The sequence below is a fragment of the Pleurodeles waltl genome, chromosome 2_2 (genome assembly GCF_031143425.1).
Source record: "Pleurodeles waltl isolate 20211129_DDA chromosome 2_2, aPleWal1.hap1.20221129, whole genome shotgun sequence".
NCBI lineage: Eukaryota > Metazoa > Chordata > Amphibia > Caudata > Salamandridae > Pleurodeles > Pleurodeles waltl.
The window spans coordinates 878,948,971-878,970,351 of NC_090439.1; the positions used below are offsets into that span (position 1 = coordinate 878,948,971).

Consider the following 21,381-nt stretch of genomic DNA (forward strand, 5'->3'; position numbering starts at 1 on the left):
GAACCACACAGGCAAGCGAGTCTGCGCCAGTCCGTGCCTGGACCGGGCCCAGCACCACAACCTCTGGCCCTCCCTCCCCCCAAGATACACCAACACTCTACATCCTCCTCCCCAGATACTGCAAAAAACACTGCCACTTCACTGACCCCACCCTCCACATTAGGACCTTTTACCTGCAACCAGTGCCTCTTCCCCGGCCACAGAACACACCACCAACAAGCCCTACCCCAAACGCACCACAGAGACCACCTAAGCAAAAACACCAACTCGCATGCGAACTTCTCAACATGCTCACTATGCAAGCATTCCACTGAATTATGGGACCTCAACGCCACCCTCGCACCGACAGTCTTCCTCACCGAGACCTGGATCAACCCCCACATCCACCCCAGATATTGCCACAACAATCCTCAACAGATATAAAATCACTCACTAGGACCGCAACAACAAGCCGGGAGGAGGAACAGCCATCATCCACAAAGAGACCATACAGCGCACCAGCACCACTGACAACACCACCACCTGCACAGAACATCTCAACTTCAAGCTCCACACAGACGAAAACACAACCATCAGAGGCATGTTCCCATACCGACCATGAGGCCCATACAAGCTTATGCAACACCATCGTAGACTTCCCTGCATCCCTAGCTTTAGACTCCAAAGACATCTTCCTCAGTGACCTCAATATCCACAGACAACCCCAACTACAACTCTGCACACCTCCTCGCCAGTATGAGCAGCCTCTAATTGACCCAGATCATCCACAACAATACAATACAATACACTGCAGGACACACGCTGGAACCCATTTTCACCCCCAGCAATCACATCAAATACAGCCATGTTGCGGAACTCACATGGATCAATCGCTTCATTGTCCACTTCGGCATATCTCCATTTCCCGCACCTCCACCCCCAAGATAACCAGCACCCCCCACTGGAAGTGGAACAAAATCTCAGAGACCAGCTGGGCAAATGCCTTCAACACTTCCAACCCAACTACCGTCACCAACCTCTAACAGGGAGTCAAAAACTTCAATCACCAATTGAGCTGACCGTATAGTCCCCCATTAAGAGCAACTTCCAGAGAAAATCCTTCAAAAACATCAGCTGGTAGACCCAAAAACTCAGAATAGGGAAACGAGAAAGCAAACAGGTGGAGAGGAGATGGCGCGCCAGCAAGGACACCTCTAACAGAGCTGCCTTCAAAACCTCCCTCAACTTCTACCACCGCCCACTGAGGGCAATAAAGAAGACAGCACTTGCTGCACGCATCAAAACCAATGCCAACAACATCAAGGAACTTTTCAACATCATTAAGGAATTCTCCAAACCGGCTGCTAGTGAAAACACCACCACACCCTCACAGGAGCTCTGCGACAACCTCACCCACTTCTTCCACAACAAGATTGCAACGATATACAGAAACTTCAAAACCAAACCCAGACCTTTGGACTTCCTCAACAGGTATGTCACCACAGTAACCAACAGGAACCACACACTGACCACCTGGAACATCCTCACTTCCACCATGAAATCCATTAATTTGGAAGCTTCCACAAACCCATGAAAGCACCACATCTTCAACCTTGGAAACCAAAGGATTGGCCAGGAACTCGCCACCCTGCTCAACAACCATATCACCACTGTAACATTTTCTAAAGCCTGGAAACACGGCAAAGTCAAAACACTACTAAAAAAAACCTTTGATGACCCCAGTGAAGCCCCAAACTACCGGCCAATCTCCATGCTCCCATTCTCAGCAAAGATACTGGAAAAGACCATCATCAAGCAACTGATCACATACTAGGAACTGAACCAGCTGCTCAATGCCTCCCAATCCAGATTCCACAGCAATCACAGCACCAAAACTGCCCTGATCGCAGCCACCGATGACATCTGAATCCTCCTCTACATAGAAGAAACAGCAGGTTTCATCTTCCTTAACCTCTATGCAGTCTTCGACACGGTATCCCCACTACGTGCTGATCGAAAGGCTCCACAACATTAGCATCCAGATGGCTCACCTCCTTCCTCACCTTAAGAACCCAGAAGATCCACCTCCCACCTTTGAACCCAAGGAGATCACATGCAGTGTCATCTAGGGCTAATTCCCAAGCCCCACTCTCTTCAATGCATACATGATCCCGCTGGCCAACATCGTCAGATCCCATGGTCTCAACATAATATCCTATGTAGACGACACCCAACTCATCCTCTCACTCACCGACAACCCCTCCACCACCAGAACCAACTTCCACAGATGCATAACAAGTGTCGCTGACTGGATGAAGAACAACTGCCTGCAGCTGAACAAAGACAAGACGAAAGTACTGATCTTTGGCAACAGCAGCAACACATGGAATGACTCCTGGAGGCCATCAGACCTAGGACCTGCACCCACTCCATCCGAAAACGCCAGACTTCGGAATCATCACTGACAACAAGCTCACCATGAAATCATAGATCAACGCCGTCTCCTCCGCCTGAGTCCTCACTTAGCGCATGCTATGTAAGATCTTCAAGTGGCTACCGTACACACAAGATGCACAGTGACAAAGGCCTTCATCACCAGCCGACTGGACTATGACAACACCATCTAAGTAGGAATTGCTGCACACCTCCGACAGACTTCAGACCATACAGAACACTGTAGCCAGACTCATCCTTGGCCTTCGCTGACAAGCCCACATTACACCCCCACCTGAGTCAACTCCACTGGCTCCCCGTACCAAAGAGATGCCAAATCAAGCTGCTGACCCATGCACACAAGGCTCTACACAACCAAGGACCCATGTACATTAACCACCGCCTGAACTTCCATCAACAGTTAAGAAGACTGGGACCCCCGGATGCCAATATTAATTCAGTGGAGGTCCTTCGGTTCAAGTAATGATAAAGTGGGAGTCTGCAGAAGTCAAAAGGTTGAGCATCACTGGCTTAGACCATGCAGCCGAAGTGCATGAAAAAGAGCTTCATTAAACAGTATTAAAGGTTCAGATGAAGGAAGCCCTGATCAAAGAATCTCAATCAATACATTTGTCTTAAGTTTTGTAATGGACAACTTTCACTCCAGTGTTTTAGCTGTTTTCATCATCATCAGTGTCCTGTAGAACATAGGGTGCTTCTTTTACTGGGTCCGAATCAGCGCCAAAAGAACAAGTTACTTACCTTCGGTAACGCCTTTCCTGGTGGATACACTAGCTACCTGTTGATTCCTCACCTAATGAATTCTCCCAATGAGCCAGCATTCAACGTAAATTTTCTTCCCAGCTCTGCACGTCGACATCACAACTGCCCGACTCCCACGCGACGCCGTCTGACGTCAGAGGCAATAAGAGGTCCTCGCCGGCGTGCTGACGTCAGTTTTCACTATTTTTTACATGCCTTCAAGGCGAACAGGTGACTACCGACAATACATACTTGACATGAATACATCAATCAAATATAAAACAACATTTAATCAAATATAAACAGCAATATATATATATATATATATATATATATATATATATATATATATAAAATCACATATACATACATATATATACATACATACATATATATACATATATACATACACCCTAGGATATCTTGGTAAGACCAACCAGGCAATGGGGAGGCGCGTGGGACCATGAGGAATCCACAGGTAGCTAGTATATCCACCAGAAAAGGCGTTACCGAAGGTAAGTAACTTCTGATGGATACAACTACCTGTGGATTCCTCACCTAATGAACAGAGTCCCAAAGCAGTATGGTATTCTGTGGCGGGTGCCTGAATGGTCACACCAAGAAATCCTACAGCACAGACCGTGCAAAATGGCCATCCCTGCTAACCTCTGAGTCCAAGCAATAATGCTTTGCAAAAGTGTGTAGGGAAGCCCAAGTTGCGGCCTTACAATTATCAGCCACAGGAACACCTCTAGCCAAAGCCGAAGAGGCAGACTTAGCCCTGGTGGAATGAGCTCTTATTCCAACAGGGTGAACCTTCTTTGTCAAGGAATAACATACTTTTATGCAAAGAATGACCCACCTGAATAGTGTTTTTGTGGACAGCCTTGCCTTTCCTCTTCCCCACGTAGCTGATGAAGAGCTGATCTTTCACTCGGAACTCTCTCAATGTAGAAGCTTAAAGCTCTTTTCGGGTCAAGCCGATGCAGTCTCACCTCCTCTTTTGTTGGATGGGGAGGACGGTAGAAGGAGAGTGTTATAGATTGCCCTAAATGGAAGGGTGTAACAACCTTCGGTAGGAAAGCCGCCCTGGTCCTCAGCACCACCTTGTCCGCATGAAAAGAAGTGAAAGGGGGCTTAATGCTAAGCGCTTGAAGTTCACTCACTCGCCTAGCTGATGTGATGGCTATGAGAAAAACAGTTTTTAACACCAAAAACCTTAATGGACATGAATGTAAAGGTTCAAACGGCGAACCCATCAGGAACGTGAGAACTAAATTCAAAATCCCATTGAAGCATAATAAAAGGAGAGGGGGGAAACCTATTAGTAAGACCCTTTAAGAACCTTATAACTATAGGGGAATTAAAGAGGGTTGGTCAGGAAGGCACAGAAAGGCAGACAGTGCCAACAAATAGCCCGTAACAGTCGCAACTGCACAACCCCTCTGCGCCAAGGATAACGCAAACAATATAATGTCCAACAAATGAGCACGTGAGGGATCAATTTGGTTCTCTCCACACCAATCTACAAGTTTTGCCCATCTGCCAGCATAGATTGATTTGGTGGAGTGTTGCCTGGCCGATAAAATAACGTCTACCACTTTTGGCGGGAGAGAAAAGGAACTCAGATTGCCCCGTTCAATCTGCAGGCATGAAGGTGCAGGTTCTGGAGGTGGGGTGTAGAACCTGCCCCTGCAAGAGGAGGTATGCCCTGTGAGGGAGACAGAGGGCACAGTGAGAGTTGGAGAAGGCCTGAATACCACACCCTTCTTGGCCAATCCAGAGCTGTTAAGATGACTAGGCCGGGTCTTGGCGAATCTTCCTCAGAACCCGAGGAATCAAAGGTATGGGGGGGAAACGCGTAAAGCAACTGGCCATACCAGGACATCTGAAACGCGTCCCCCAACGCTCCTTGCACCGGATACTGGAGGCTGCAGAACGACTGACAGTGTGTGTTCTCCCGAGTGGCAAAGAGGTCTACCTGAGGAAATCCCCACATCCTGAAGATGTAAAGGATCAGGTCCAGATGGAGACGCCACTCGCGATCGGCTGAGAAGTGCCGACTGAGACTGTCCGCACTTACGTTTAGAACCCCGGCAAGATGGTTTGCTACTAAGCAAACCCGATGGTCCTGTGCCCAGGACCAGAGCTTCTCTGCAGAGAAGGTATGACCCTACTCCTTCCTGCTTGTTGATGTACCACACTGCGGTGGTGTTGTCCGTCAGAACTTGGACCGACTGACCACAAAGGGAGGGAAGGAATGCCTTGAGAGCCAAACATATCGCCCACAACTCCAACAGATTGATATGAAACATCTGTTCCACTGGAGACCAACGACCTTTGATCTCCAGGTCCCCCAGATGAGCTCCCCACCTTAGAGTGGAAGCATCCGTTATCACTGAGCCATTGGAGGAGTTAGTGAAAACGGCCTTCCTTGGGAAAGGTTGCCATTCACAGCCCACCATCGTAGATCTGCTGCAGTGTCTCTGGAGATCTTTATCGACTCCTCAAGATCCTCTCTGTGTTGAAACCACTGCCTGAGGAGGCACCACTGAAGAGCCCTCATGTGCCAGCGTGCATGACTGACCAACAGAATGCATGAAGCAAACAGACCGAGCAGACGAAGGACCTTGAGGACTGGAACAACCGCTCCACTTTGAAACATTGGAATCAATGCCTGAATGTCCTGAATCTGCAGAGGCGGAGGAAAGGCCTGATTCAATGTTGTGTCCAGTACTGCCCCTATGAACAGGAGGCGTTGAGAGGGCTCCAGGTGAGATTTGGGCACGTTTACCAAAAACCCATGTCGAACAACAACTGGATTGTCATCTGCAGGTGAAGCAGCACGAGCTCTGGAGACTTGGCTTTGATCAACCAATCGTCCAGGTAAGGGAATACCGCTATCCCCTTCCTCCTGAGATTCGTTGCAACCACCGCCATCACCTTTGTGAAGACTCGAGGCGCGGAAGTAAGACCAAAAGGAAGGATCTCAAACTGACAGTGTTGCGACCCCACCACAAACTGGAGATACTTCCTGTGCGACTTGAGAATAGGGATATCGAAGTAAGCATCCTGCAAGTCGACAGACACCATCCAATCTTCTTCGTTCAATGCCAAAAGCAGCTGCGCTAGGGTGAGCATTTTGAACTTCTCCTGCTTGAGGAACCAGTTCAAAACCCTCAGGTCCAGGATAGGCCTCAACCGACCATCCTTCTTGCAGATTAGGAAATATCTTAAACAACGAAACGGACTCCTTTCCTGCTCTGGAACCAACTCCACTGCACCTTTCGACAAAAGGACTAGAACTTCCTGTTGCAACAACAGGCGATGGTCTTCCCTGCAAAAGGAGGTGACGGGGAGGGATGGAAGGGGGAAGGGAAGGGCATAACCTTTCTCCACAATATTGATGACCCAGGAATCCGATGTGATCAACTCCCACATGTGGTGAAAATTAAATAACCTTCCCCCTATAAGAGAAGCATGGGATGCAATGGACGTAGGACTAAGGCTGTTTTCCCTGTTGCAACCCCCAGAGGAAGAGGAAGAGGCAGGGTGCTGCTGGGTGGCTCCTCTGGTTCAAACTCTACCCAGCCCCTCTATAGGACCTATAGGGAAGAGTAGAAGGTTGTTGGGATGCTGGCTGGGGTCTCACCCCGAAAGGAAGAGCCTCGTCCAAACCCCCTGAATCTTCTAAACGATCTGAACAGGGTGTTGGTAGAAGCCTGCAAGCCTAGAGACTGGCGGTAGCCCTGCTCTCCTTGAAGCGCTCTAAGGAAGAGTCAGCTTTAGAACCAAACAGCTTGTCCCCATCAAACGGCAAGTCTAAAAGGGTCGTTTGCACAGCCAATGAAAATCCAGATGATCTCAACCAAGCATGTCTCCTGGTTGCAATGGACGTGCCCATTGCCCTGGCCACCGAATCTGATGTATCCAGCCCCGACTAAATGACCTGAGTTGCTGCCACTTGCACATCAGTCAGAAGACTCGCATGTCCTGGGGCAAATCAGGCAGCACAGCCTTGGCAGCGTACTTCAGGACATGGATATACCTGCCTGTAGGAAGTTGGCTCTGTATATACTATTTCAAAGTAAGAAATAGTGTGCACAGAGTCCAAGGGTTGCCCTCAGAGTTAAGATAGTGGCAAAAGTAGATATTTCTAATGCTCTATTTTGTGGTAGTGTGGTCGAGCAGTAGGCTTATCAGAGGTTAGTGTTAAGCATTTGTTGTACACACACACAGGCAATAAATGAGGAACACACACTCAAAGACTTAATCCAGGCCAATAGGATTTTGTTTAGAAAAATATATTTTCTTAGTTTATTTTAAGAACCACGGGTTCAAGATTTGCAGTAAACACTTTAAATGCAAGGTACTTCACTTAGATACTTTAGGAACTTTGAATAAAAGCAATATCATTTACAGTCTTTGTACAAATGGCAATAAGCTATTTTCAAAGTGGACACAGTGCAAAAATCAACAGTTCCTGGGGGAGGTAAGTAAAGGATAGATTAGGAGGTAAGTAAAACACTTACAACTCTCAGTTCTGGGGCATAGGCAGCCCACCGTTGGGGGTTCAAGGCAACCCCAACGTTACCACACCAGCAGCTCAGGGCCGGTCAGGTGACGAGGTCAAAGAGGTGCCCAAAACACATAGGCACCTATGGACAACAGGGGTGCTCCGGTTCCAGTCTGCCAGCAGGTAAGTACCTGCATCCTTGAGAGGTGGACCAGGGGGGGGTTTGTAGAGCACTGGGGGGTAGGGGGGGCACAGTAGGCACACAAAACACCCTCAGCAGCACAGGGGCGGCCGGGTGCAGTGTGCAAAGCAGGCGTCGGGTTTCAGGTAAGAAACAATAGAGGGACCCGGTGGTCACTCTAGCGGTGCAGGCAGGCACAGGGTGGGCTTCTCGGGATAGCCACCACCTGGGCTAGGCAGAGGGAAGCCTGGAGGTCACTCCTGTGCTGAAGTTCAGTTCCTTCAGGTCCTGGGGGCTGCGGGTGCAGTGTTGGTTCCAGACGTCGGGTCCCTTGTTACAGGCGGTCAGGGGGAGCCTCTGGATTCTCTCTGCAGGCGTTGTTGTGGGGGCTCCTGGGGGTCGTCTCTGGTTACTCACGGGCTCGCAGTCGCCGTGGAGTCCTCGTTGAGGTGTTGGTTCTCTGAATCTTGAGCCGGGGGTGTCGGGTGCAGAGTGTGAAGTCTTACGCTTCCGGCGGTAAACGTGCAGTCTTTGAAAGTTGCTTCTTTGTTGCAAAGAAGTAGCTGGTTTTCAACAGGGCCGCTGTTCACGTGAGTTTCTTGGTCCTTTAGTCCAGGGCAGTCCTCTGAGGCTTCAAAGATCGCCAGTCCCTGTCGGATGCGTCGCTGGTTGCAGGTTTTCGAAGTTGGAGACAGGGCGGTAGGGTTGGGGACAAAGCAGTTGTCGTCTTCTTCCTTCTCTGCACGCTTGTAGGTCAGCAGTCCTTGTTTCTTCAGGTTGCAGGAATCGGATTTCCTGGGATCTGGGGTGCCCCTACATACTTAAAGGTGTGTTTAGGTCTGGGAGGGCAGTAGCCAATGGCTACTGTCCTTCAGGGTGGCTACACCCTCTTTGTGCCTCCTCCCTGTGGGGAGGGGGGAACATCCCTAATCCTATTGGGGGAATCCTCCAATCTCAAGATTGAGGATTTCTCAAGGCAGGGGTCACCTCAGCTCAGGGTACCTTAGGGGATGTCCTGACTGGTGGATGACGACTCCTTGTTTTTCTCATTATCTCCCCTGGACTTGCCGCCAAAAGTGGGGGCAGTGGCCGGAGGGGTGGGCATCTCCACTAGCTAAAGTGCCCTGGGGCATTGTAACACAAAGCCTGAGCCTTTGAGGCTCACTGCTAGGTGTTACAGTTCCTCCAGGGTGGGGTGTGAAGCACCTCCACCCAGAGAAGGCTTTGTTTCTGGCATCAGAGAGCACAAAGGCCCTCACTCCAGAGGGTCAGAAACTCTTCTCTCAGCAGCAGGCTGGCACAGACCAGTCAGTCCTGCACTGAAGGATTGGGTAAAATACAGGGGGCATCTCTAAGATGGCCTCTGTGTGCATTTTCTAATAAATCCAACACTGGCATCAGTGTGGGTTTATTATTCTGAGAAGTTTGATACCAAACTTCCCAGTACTCAGTGTAGCCATTATGGAGCTGTGGAGTTCGTTTTGACAAACTCCCAGACCATATACTTAATATGGCCAAACTGTACTTGCAATGTCTAAGAATAGACAGACACTGTAGGGGCATATTGCTAATGCAGCTATGCCCTCACCTGGGGTATAGTGCACCCTGCCTTAGGGCTGTAAGGCCTGCTAGAGGGGTGACTTACCTATGCCACAGGAAGTATTTTGTGGGCATGGCATCCTGAGGGAGATGCCATGTCGACGCTGTCGTTTTCTCCCCACCAACGGCAGTATGCATCTGTTAGGTGAGGGGTCCCTTAGGGTGGCACAACATATGCTGCAGCCCTTAGGAACCTTCCTTGGTCACAGGGCCATAGGTACCACTGGTACCTATTACAAGGGACATATCTGTGTGCCAGGGGTGTGCCAATTGTGGAAACAATGGTACAGTTTAGGTGAAAGAACACTGGTGCTGGGGCCTGGTTAGCAGGGTCCCAGCACACTTCTCAGTCAAGTCAGCATCAGTATCAGGCAAAAAGTGGGGGGTAACTGCAACAGGGAGCCATTTTCTTACACTGCCCAAGACACACGAGGCTTTAGCAGACTTTAGGGCCATACTGCACAAAAAAAAAAGGTCTTCTTGGTAGATTGCTTCATCCTTTTTGATTCCCTGTCCGACGGGGCCCCAGGGAAGGATCCAGGAGCTGAGCGCGAGGAGCAGGAGGCCTGAACCACCAGACTCTCAAACCTGGGTCTCCAGGAGCCACTCTATCACCTCTCCACTGATCTGCTAACAGCAGTCGAAGACACCGGTTTTCTCCAAACCTCCAGGATTGGTTCTGTGAGAGCCTCGTTAAAAGGAAGGAGTGGCTCCGCAGCAGCCGAAGCAGGATGTAACACTTCTGTGAGGATGTTCGTTTTCACCTCAGCTGCTGGTAGCGTGAGATCTTGGAAGTCCGCTGCCTTCCTCACCACTGAGTGGAACGAGGCAGCCTCTTCAGTAAACTCACCAGGAGATGCCAAATCCCACTCCCGCTTGCAGAGTCCAAACCCTGAAAGTCCCCCAGGGGCTCTGTGATCTCTCCTTCCTCCAGGAGTTGCCTTCGATACTCCTGCTCCTCCAATAGCCTCAGAGCCTTCCTTCTCGAGCACAACCTGGCCTCTATCCTCTGTGTCGATAAGGAATTGGCCGACGTCGACGACCTCAGCTGACGCGGATCTTCGGATTCGCCCAACACCGGATCCACAGACGCCATGGAAAGGCAAGCCCTCTTTGCCGGCGTCGACTGGAGTCGTGGCAAAGTCAACGGCACCACCGGATCAGCAGAAGCTAACGGCGTTGAAGGTCTCCTTGGCGACGCCAGAGGCACCGGCACCAGACCAGCACCCTCTACTGGACAGAAGGGCATGAATGGCATAGGCTTGTATAGAGCCGGAACGCCCAAACCAAAAGCCAAGGGACCTGAGGGACCAGCCGGTGCTCCGCCAGGAGCCATGGAGCTGAAGATGTTGTACATAGCCTTCAAGAATGCTGCCGGATCCGCACCTGGAGCCGAAAATGCAGGATACTCCTGCGGCATCGGCACTGGATACCCCTGCGGTGTCGGCGCTGGATCAGGCACCTCTGACTGCGCAGGCGAGAAGCAAGGGCTCTGGCGAGGATCGACCACTTCAAAGACCGACGGCGCCGGAGAAGCCTGGGCTTTGTGACTGAGGTGTCACTGTCGGGCTGACCTCCCACGTCGTACGATGCCAAGTAGACGGAGATCTCGAACGGGATCGGTCTTTCTCCGAACGACGTCGGGAATCATGCAATGCCAGGAGTCATGACAACGCCGCCTCTTATGGGATCTTGAAGATTTTGAAGACGACCTCCGTTGCCAATGTTTCTCTTTCTTTTTTGATTTGGCCAAAAACAGCTTGGGCTCACGCTCCTTGAGCGCCTTTGGGTTCCTCTGTTGGCACGAACTACCCTCCTCCACGTCGTGCTCGGAGCTCAAGCACCACAGGCAGTCATTATGCAGGTCTGTCACCGACATACGGCCCGCACTCCCTACAAGGCTTGAACCCGGACTTCCGAGGTGGATAAATTTTTCTACAAAGTATCACATCCGAGAAACAGTAGCTCCTCAAGAGCCAGGAGAAAAAACTTTGCTTCGAAGGCACAGAAAAAAGGGAACTGACGTCAGCACGCCGGCGAGGACCTCTTATTGCCTCGATGACGTTAGACAGCGTCGCATGGGAGACAGGCAATTGTAACATCGACGTGCAGAGCTGGGAAGAAAATTTCCGTTGAATGCTGGCACATTGGGAGAATTCATTAGATGAGGAATCCACAGGTAGTTGTATCTATCAGAAATAGTTTGAATCTTCTGCTGGTACTCATATTGGGGCAGGGTTATTGAATGTGAATCTAACATCAGTTGCACTTTTGTAATTTCATAGTTCAACATAGGCATCAAAGAAACTATCATCTAACGGCACAGGTGAAGTCTGTGTTGGCACAAAAGTTACTGGTGTAGACCTTGGCATCAGAGTGGAAGTCTATGAGCAGATAGTATTGGGGTAGACCTGTCCAAAACTAACCTGCTCCCATGATATTTTCTAACAACCATCCGCCATCTACACTTCAGCAGTCTTTGACAGTCTTCTGTATACAGACTAGGAGTTCTAGGGAACCAATGATTTCTATTTCTTTTATGGCCCATGCCAGTGGTTTCATCCTGCTATATTTTGTAAAAATCAAATTGTTCATCAAATCTATGGTAATGCATTGTCTTCTTTCCACTTCTGCACTTTACTCCTACCCTCCAAATGAGACAGGTCCCTGCCCACATGTGTTCATGCAATTCTCACATATCTCCCTTTTTTACTGCTCTGTGCTGGCCGTTTGGCTTTTCTTGCATGGTTTCAAATGCATCCACTGTCTCAACAAATGTAGCACTATGTCCTCGGCCATGCTTTTAGTTTTTAATCACAGGCAATCATGATGATTCAAGATAACCATTCTTGGTTACAAACATTTTTCTTAATGCACCCAAAGATGGGACTACATCCTCTCCTCAGCCCACTGTTCCCCCACTCCTTCAAACACCTGTTTCCATTTGGAACCTATGGCTCATTTCCTGCATTTTCAACCCATTTCAAAGTCAAACTGCAAATGTCATTGTCCACAAAGTGACATACAAGTGTGCAAGTTGATTTATATGTCCCATGTCCAGGACAAAGATTATCTTAAAACAAAATCTAACTTGCTTCAGCTGGTTGCAGCCTAAAAATGAGTGCAGACTTCAAAAGGCAGAGGGGAAATGTACTGATTTTTCAACAAATAGGCCTAACCAAGATTTTAAGAACATATTAATTAGAACAATATGAAAAACTGCAAGATTAAGACCAATGAGCAGGAAATTATTTTGTTCGCTGGAAGTGTTGCTAATTATTCCATAGTGTAAAAAGGAAAAAATACAGAGTTAGACATTTAATGCACTTACAGAAGAGTTACATAAAAAAAAAAAAAACAGATGAAGACACGTCCTTACCCACAGTCTGGAGCAGGACACCACCTACAATCAGGGTCTGCCACTAGCCAACGTCTCAGCATAAATTCTTCATATTTGTCCATCAAGATAATGTCATTCAGTATCAAACGGATATCATGGGGGTTAAAACGTTCAGAGCATTCGGGGCAACTGATATTAACTCGACTCTCTGAGATCTCTATTCGCAGATACTGACGCAAGCAGTCCAGGCATGATCTATGTGAACAAGTCATAATATCAGGGAAACTGTCTTTTGAGTGACGTAAAAGGCATAAAGGACATTCCAAGGAGTCTCCACTCTGCTTGTTGTTTGAGGCTGAACCAAAGTCAGAAGAGGTACAAGTGGAAAAAATAGAGTTTTTCTCAACACACATTTCTGAGTGTAAACTTTCAATGCTTGCAATCCCATCAACCCCTCCATTTAGGTCTTTTGACTTGCGCTTGGAGTCCTTTTTTCTGCGGAACAGTGAGCCTAATGATATTCGTCTTTTCTTTGGGGCCTTTCTAACAGAAGGCAGACTCACAGAGGAGGCCGATGACTGCAGATCCCGATCCGAGCCCATCTGCCGATGCAAACTCATGTCTAGTATACTCATTACATTTGGGTCAAAGCTCACATGTGGGCTGAACCATATTTGCCGAAAGCAGAAGTTGAAAAAAAATTAAGCCATGTTACATTCGCCTTGAAAAATTTGGTTCACTAAGACACATTCGTCGTAGAAGTAGCATTCCAAAATTCAAGTCAGACTTCCTGCAGGGGGAAAAAGAATTATACACATAAGTATGATTTTATGCGACAGTAAACATCTTGTCTTCTTACTTGTAAATCACCATGAGGGAGAGTTGTTCTATTGAGTTAGACCTAATCTTCATTTGTTTTATGATATTGTGCCTGTTGTGTTCAGTCTAATAATCTACCAGTTTTTACATAACTTCCCTCTCTCAAGAATTCACCTTTCAGGCGCATCAAAAACAATAATTGGTACTGACGGCAAAAAAGTTTGAAAAATAGAATTTTACATTTTCATTTCCAGACCTGATCGGTCACAAAGGTATGTTTAATTACACTGAGATTTTTTCGTTTTAGAGGCTTTCTTTCATGTTTGAACGATTAAGTGTTTAGCTGCATCTCCAATAGTTAAAAGTATTTTAAATTTATGGCTGCATTTCATATTGGAACACCCATTAAAATAGAATAACCTAATGCATACATCAACTCACTCATTTCGCAAGGAATAATAATACGCTGATGTGTCTCCCCTTCGGTGTCCTGCACATTACATCTCAAACAATAAGCCCTTAAGGATTTCTTGGACACTGTTTTGTAAGGCCAATTACTGTAACTGACACAGGAAGGTTCTTGGGCTAAAAGGTACAGGCAGAGATAGAGAGAACGGACACGGTGTTGAAAAGAAACTGTGGGTACAACTGGAGCACTCCATACGAAATATTGGCGTGGAATAGTAGGATCATTAGCTTATGTGAGGCTAGCGGAATAACGAACGTGGCCCAGGGATAGGAATGCTGAGGCCAAGATCACATGGGCACAAGGCGGAAAATACTGGAAGAGACTCTGCCCTTGCTCCTATGTGCTTCTCAAATTGCCAAGGCCCGAACATTAGAAATTTGTTTTGTCTGGTCTAACTATGAACTCTCAGGTCAACGTGGTGACTAGTAGTTGGTTCGTTTAGACTTCAGTTGAGGTACTTTTTGGCTTTTTCCCAATTTAACTGATGGGGCATCTAAACTGTAGTAAGGGGCCAAATTCTACATTGGCCGTGTGCCTAGATGTCACCCATCTATTTGAAGAATGTATGTCTACTTGCTAAAGCCAGTCTCATACTGGACTATGGTACCAACAAAGTTAAAACTTGTACCACCTTGCAAATGAGTTATGAGCTACTGAGGTTATGTTTCTTGTAGATTCAAGGTCAAAATGTCTGTTAGTCATTACCTGAACAAAGGGTGCATGTCAACAAGTGGTACATACACATACAAAGCCAATGCACAACCTCCCACAATGAAGGTTTTGATCAAACAATGACTGAATCAAGAAGATCTCATCATCAAAAACGCTACTGACAACATGTAATCATGTCATTCGTTTTTTTTTTCCCTCTTCAGGCCGCTCCTTTTATGTAAGCTAAGACAGTCGCACATGCACCACCCAATGAAGTGAAAGGAGAAAAAATATCAACTTGAGACATGCTTTTAAAACTTAGGACCCAAGATTTCATTTAACATTCTAGTCAAAAACCCAATGAGCCCAATGAAGAATTTAGTGATGTATTGGTGCCTTCTTTGAGGTTATTTCTTCCATATCCCCCTCCTGAACCCCGCTCCCCTAATCTGGGGCCTTGAAAGTACACCTACTAGCCCATCTTGTGTTCTTCCATACAGTACCTGGACCACGTTGATGTCTGTATCAGTCAATCCCCTTCACTTTACATCCTAAGTGTATACTCTTATGATAATCACTTTGCTTTCTTTACATGGCCATCCACATATATTCAAGGCAGTCCGACCCAAGTACACCACCTTTTCTGCAATCATGCGCCGTTCATATTCTGGATCCATGTTTCTTTCATTGGGTACTTTCCCACACCATTGTTGAGCAATGCTTTTTCTAGCTACCATCATGGAATGATATTGTCTTTTCATATACCCAACATCCTTATCTCTAAGGGCATTTCAAACTATTCCAACGGTTCTCTGGAGTTGCTCTTTGAATCCATCCCAGGTTTTGCAGTACAGGGCAGGTCCTAAATAGTTGCATTCCAGAAGACATATATTTCCTTGTCTTCTACCAAATTTGACCAGTTGCACCCAGGTGTAGTATGTACAGTTCATTTTGAGTTTAACTAGTCTAAATCTAAATCTTATGGACACCTCCCATGGGTATTTACATGCCTTATCCCAATCACTACCATCTAGTGATCCCACGTCTTTTTCCCACCCACTTGTGAGCCTCCTGAGAGCTTTTTGCAAATTATTTGTGTGCTATCCCCCAGAGATATTGCATATGTATGGAGCGGGCCAGAAAGCACTTTTTGTTCCAGTGGGGATTCATATTATAATTCCGTAACACATTAGAAATTTGGATGCACAGGTAGCACAGCCAGTTGATTTTCTTCCTTTAGGGTCTCAAATGTTTTGAGTCACTCCGAGTTTAAAATGTAGCCCAGTTGTTAGATAATAATTGTGTTCCATTTCTGGAATCCCTACAGATTCTGTAGCTGGTTTAGACTCATTGATACCCATAGGGCAGTTTCTAGTATAGGTTTGCATTCACAGCTCATCTGGTGGTTTACCATTTTCCACATTTTAATCGCAATTGTTTGATTCAGCCATGGAGCAAGTATTTGCACTCCTTATAGTGTCCCTAACTGTCCTTTCTCCTTCCTTGCCTATCTGTCATTATTGATGGGCTCTGTTGCATGCAGAATGCCCATTCATTGATAGCGATCAGTTGCGATGCTGAGATATTATTTTGATGTCCAAGAGGGCAGTTCTTCTTTTAAAGATTCCCCTGCAAAGGGTATTCAAAACTATTCTAGCTGTTCCTGCCACCCTAATAACAGTGCACACATTATTACTTCTATTTTCTTACAATAGTCCTCTGAAATTCTATATTGAGTATTTTGGAGCAAGTACCGGAATTTAGATAATACTATCTTTTTATTGAGGACAGCCTTGCAAATCATTAAGAAGGGAATCTCCAACAATGCTCTTCATCTGCTTTGAGGTTTTCCAAAAGTATCAAGTTCACTTTTATAAATCTCTCACTGTTTCTGGTCACCAGAAAGACTAGATATCAAAAGCCCTTACTGGACATTTGCAAAAGGCATTCAGTGCCTGCCAGTGGGATCCAGTTTGTTAAAGGGAATAAAATCAATTTGGACCAGTTAATAAAAAGCATTGGGTACTTCCTGTATAAATCTGAACCACCTTAAGTACTCTGGTAACCGAATGTTGTGGATCTACCATTTAAAGAAGATTATGATCTGCATACAGCGAGACCACATTTTCCCAGCTCTGATCCCATTCCAGTCCTACAATTAAGCCATCCTAACGGAGCCAGCAGGCTAGACTATGGCAAAGAGTAGTGGTGACAATGGACGGCCTTGCAACGTACCGTCCCCAGTTGGAGGTGCTCAGATGTGGTGCGGTTTCAAGTCAGTAAATATTTGTATTCAATTCCTTTATCAATTTGTTCTCCTCTGACATGGAGGAGAATAATCAGAGGAGGATAAACTGATGAAGTCTACAACAAAACTAAAACGTGTTGTTCAGTCTGCAAGCAATGTGTTGTGAAGATTGGCTCTTTGTGCAATTTGTTCAACTCAGAGAGACTGAGATCTACACGTTACATGTGTTATTTAACTAAGCTTTAGGACAGAGTTGTTTATTACCTCTTGAGTGTGGAATTTCTCTCTAAATTAATTTAGGAGTCATCTTTGGTTATTTCTATATAGCCAATGGTAGTGGCTGATCCCTGTTTAACTCGTGCACCATTGATAAAATTGTGAAATAAGAGTAATCAGTGAATTGTGCTCTCGCACCTCAGACACTAGTTTGACCGTGAAACACTAAAGGCAGAAGGTTTACACTTTTAGAAAGACATATGGTGGGTACGTCCTGCAAGAATTGTTCTAGCTTTTCTGTCATGAATGTCAGTTTTGATCATAATTAGTGTTATAACATAGCAAGCAGAGCCATCTCCTCTGCTTGACGGCTTTATTCCATAGGTTATCTTGTACCTGCTTCATTCAGTTTTAGGCTCTTTTTGAGAGCCAAGCCAAAAATTGCCAGCCTTACTGTCTAAATTGCACACTCTGTGTGCCAAAGTCATGCCACTTTTCTTTGACTGGAATTGTAAAGCGTACACTCAACGAGTGCCAGAGTCAGTGACTGATGCTCTTGGGCACTTGGCTTTCATGTAGTGGTAGCTTATAAACATTCTTTTGGTCATTTAATCAGGACAACAAACTAACATGCTCAAGGTTTGTTTAGTGAAAGATCAGATTCGAGGTACTGCTGTTGAAATCCGGAGGACCTAAGCAAGGGCGGACTTGTATAAACTCTTTTCCACATTCAGTTACATCTATTGAGATTCAGAAAAGTACTCTAAACATGCTTGCTCAAACTTGACCCCCAAGTCCGATTCCTTAGTTCCCAGTTACTGGAAGTGTATTTTTTTTTGTTAGCCCTACCTGACATCAGTTAAACCCTCAAAAAGATCATGGAAAGTTGTAAGCTTTTACTAGGAGCTGGCGAAATTAACGTTACACCGGAATAATCATGGTAATTTTGTGCATTTCACATTGTGCTGGTTATGTCAAATTTCCCCAAATTACACCATTTTGACAGGTGAGAAACCTTTAGTACTGAAACAACGCAGAGGATCAAAACACTAGCAGCTGTTGACTAAGGCACTTTTTTTTTTTTTAAGCAGAAAAAGAACCATTGCATCTTATATTGACACAAGCACACATTTCATGCTGAAATATAGTGCTAAATGCAAGTTTTGTGTAATTTTGTACACTTTTTATGGATTTTCATGTAATTACGCAAAAACAAATTATGCTGACATAACAAGCACACTTCACAGTAACAAAGAGGAGGTACACAAGAGCAGGGGAGGTAGATATACCCAGAAAACAGGATACATCAAATTAGACCACACAAGTTAAGACAACAAGAAAAAAAGACAGTACAACAGAAGAAAACTGTAAATACCAGCAACACAATTTGTGACTTTGGTAAAGAATGGAAGGTTTTGAGGTTCCCATGTCAAAAGCAGATGTCAGGAAAGTTGCTCTCCAAACACCTTACATTTATGGCGACTCCAGTCCTCCTGGTCCAAGGCTCTTTTTCTTAGAACCCACATCAATTACTGAACTGAGAGTGCATGAAATCTCACAATATTATACGGATTTAGAAAGACAAAACTAATGTAGGCAAAAAGTGTAGAAGAATTGTCTGAGGGATGAAGGACTTGAAGAATATTATTTCTGTACTGCTCCTGAAGGTCTTAAATGCCCACAATTAACTTCTGGATGGCTCATGTGTCCTTGTGTTTTAGCTTCACCAAGTGTTTCAATAGTTATATAGATACCTTTACGGAGGTGTCTTCGGATATATTTGGCTGCTCCTTCAGTATTTATGGACGGCCTTCTTCTACCATTTACTGTGTGGATTTACTTGAGCTGTACCTTCTTTGCTTCTGGATGGCATCCACATATCCTTCATGGTGGTGTCTACATTCCCCTAGGCTGTGGTTGTCAGCAGTTCTGAGTTGACCCTATTGACAGATATAGGGCTGTGTTAATTTACTCTACCTAAATGAGACTGTTATAGCACGCCAACCAATCTACTGACCTGCAATCAGGCACATAAAATAAATGCTGCATAGTGCACGGGCTACTTCTTTTCATATTACTTCTACTAACCACTTCACGCATAATAGCAGTGTCAAGTTTTCCACAAAACAGCCAGACTGCCTTAGGACCTCACACACTATACCAAACGCTTTCCGCATATCTCCTGACCACAACCTAGTATCTCACGCACCTTATCAAACTCTTCCCACATGTCACCCTAAAAATCACATTCCTCTCCAACCAATCATACAAGCTTGCCTGTAACCACTCCAGACAGATCCCCCTGACACCAAATTAGTGGCAGTTTCCCTTTATACAAATGCCAGATAAAGGGACACATGAACAATATGCATGGATAACCGCATAGGTACAACATAAGCAGTAGTGTTCAGCAAAGATCTAGGACTCTGAAGTTGCAATACAAAAATATACAAACCTTTACTGAGTAGTTTACGTCTTCGGATAATCATACATGGTTGCTGATAATGGTGCACATCGGGCTTAAAATGAACAATTTTCAAACTAAATATCATGTGCGCTGAGAAACAAAATGCTTAATAGAGATTTGAAAGTACAGTGTATTCATCTAGAAATAAAACATACTTATTTAATTGCAAACAAAGTGTGGGAACATTTGTGCCTACATGGAACTTGAGGTTTACCACAGCGTGGATGGAAAGCCTGAAAATTCTGCAGGTTGCCATTGAATTAATAAAATTAAAAAAAAATTGTGTTTTAGAGAAATGAGTTGCTCTAAAAGCTGGTACATGCCTCGGTCAGCAGCATGCTATAAATCCATTAATAAGGGAATTATGCATTGGAGACATCCCAGAATGTTCTCTAACTTACTGATACATGAGCACCTTAGAAGTGTAAACAATTCTCTAGCAAGAGATCATCCCGAAGTGACTAGGTTTTACACATATCCACCACCACATGGCTAGATCAATAAAAGGTGAGTTAGTCCTTTAAAAACATTGTCATTTTCAATACCTTTTGGCTCGGAGGCCTCCAGCATCATCACAGCAGAATCTCTGAACATTAGCTTGTTTTTCCCAAACATTTCTTAATCATGCTTGTTCAACATTTGGTAGGTTTAACATCCCACTTATTAAATTATTTGCTGTCTTCCATTCGGAAGGGAAAAAAGTACTCAGGAAGCTACCAGTAGTTTAAATGGGACAGCTGCCAGTATTTTCAATGGAACATGGATGCCCTTTAAAACTGAGCATGTAGTGTGGAACAATAATGTAGACACTACTAAAAGACCATACGTTCTGTATCTATCCTGTTTTTTTCTTATTCTCCTCTTAGTAGGTATACAATTTAATTAGCAGGTCGAGAAAGTAGAAAAACTGCATGATAAGGTCATCTAAATGCCCAAACAAATCAATAAGGAAAATCAGTGGAAAGATCTAGTTCTGCCTTTGTAGGTCAATGCTTGTAATCAGAGAGGTCTGGCCCAAGGAAGGGCACTTTCTGACAGAAATGTTTGGCTACTCCTGTTGGGACTAGATTTATTTTGTTAGCCAACAAACTTTGCTGGCAGAAATAGCTCTTCACAGACAGGCTTCAGAAAGTGATAGAGGAGCTGCCTCCCCTGGGAATGGCAACGTTTGTCAGAATCATTTTAAGTACTAGTTTTTGCATTTTAGTCTTTTTGCTAAGGGTGAGAGGCGAGCAAAAGAGAAATAGAAGGAGTTCTTCAGCAAAGTTGGCTAAGAGTTATAATGTGTGTTGAGGATGCGGAAAGATGTGATGAGAACTACCAGAGATGGTGGGCTTCTCTGCAAGACCGGTGGGGCTGCTAGATGTTAGGTCTTTGTAAATGATGCAGCTGATTTTGAAGACTAGACGGGCTCGCAAAGGGAGCCAACTGAGTTCCATCAAAATTAGGGTGATATGAAATTATTTTTCAGGCCCTGGATGATACGTGCTCCAGAGTGTTGGATGCCCCCTAGGGGGTACTATTGTGGAGTCTGGGGGCCCAGAATGTACAGCATTACCATCATCCTGATCCAGAGTTCAAGGGCCTGAACAGAAGTTCTGAAGACGTTTCCTGGAAGAAATGGTTTGACTTTCTTTAGAGTGAGAGTTTGTACCAGGCCACCTTTGTTTCTTTGGCAATGTATTCTTTGACAGAGTGTTG

At 45.5% G+C, this 21,381-nt stretch overlaps 1 protein-coding gene across 2 annotated transcripts in view; it reads right to left on the minus strand.

Annotated features, from left to right (window-relative positions):
- Positions 1 to 21,381, minus strand: part of RNF19A (ring finger protein 19A, RBR E3 ubiquitin protein ligase) — a 482,643-nt gene that overhangs the window by 320,925 nt on the left and 140,337 nt on the right. Inside the window, exons 3-4 of one of the 2 annotated variants that reach the window (XM_069220555.1) lie at positions 18,968 to 19,153; positions 12,850 to 13,600 (exon numbers count right to left, since the gene is read on the minus strand). In XM_069220555.1, coding sequence (XP_069076656.1) covers positions 12,850 to 13,445 — 596 coding nt within the window. In that variant the 5' untranslated portion in view covers positions 13,446 to 13,600; positions 18,968 to 19,153. The remainder of the gene's footprint in view (positions 1 to 12,849; positions 13,601 to 18,967; positions 19,154 to 21,381) is intronic. The other variant, XM_069220556.1, reaches the window with a different exon arrangement.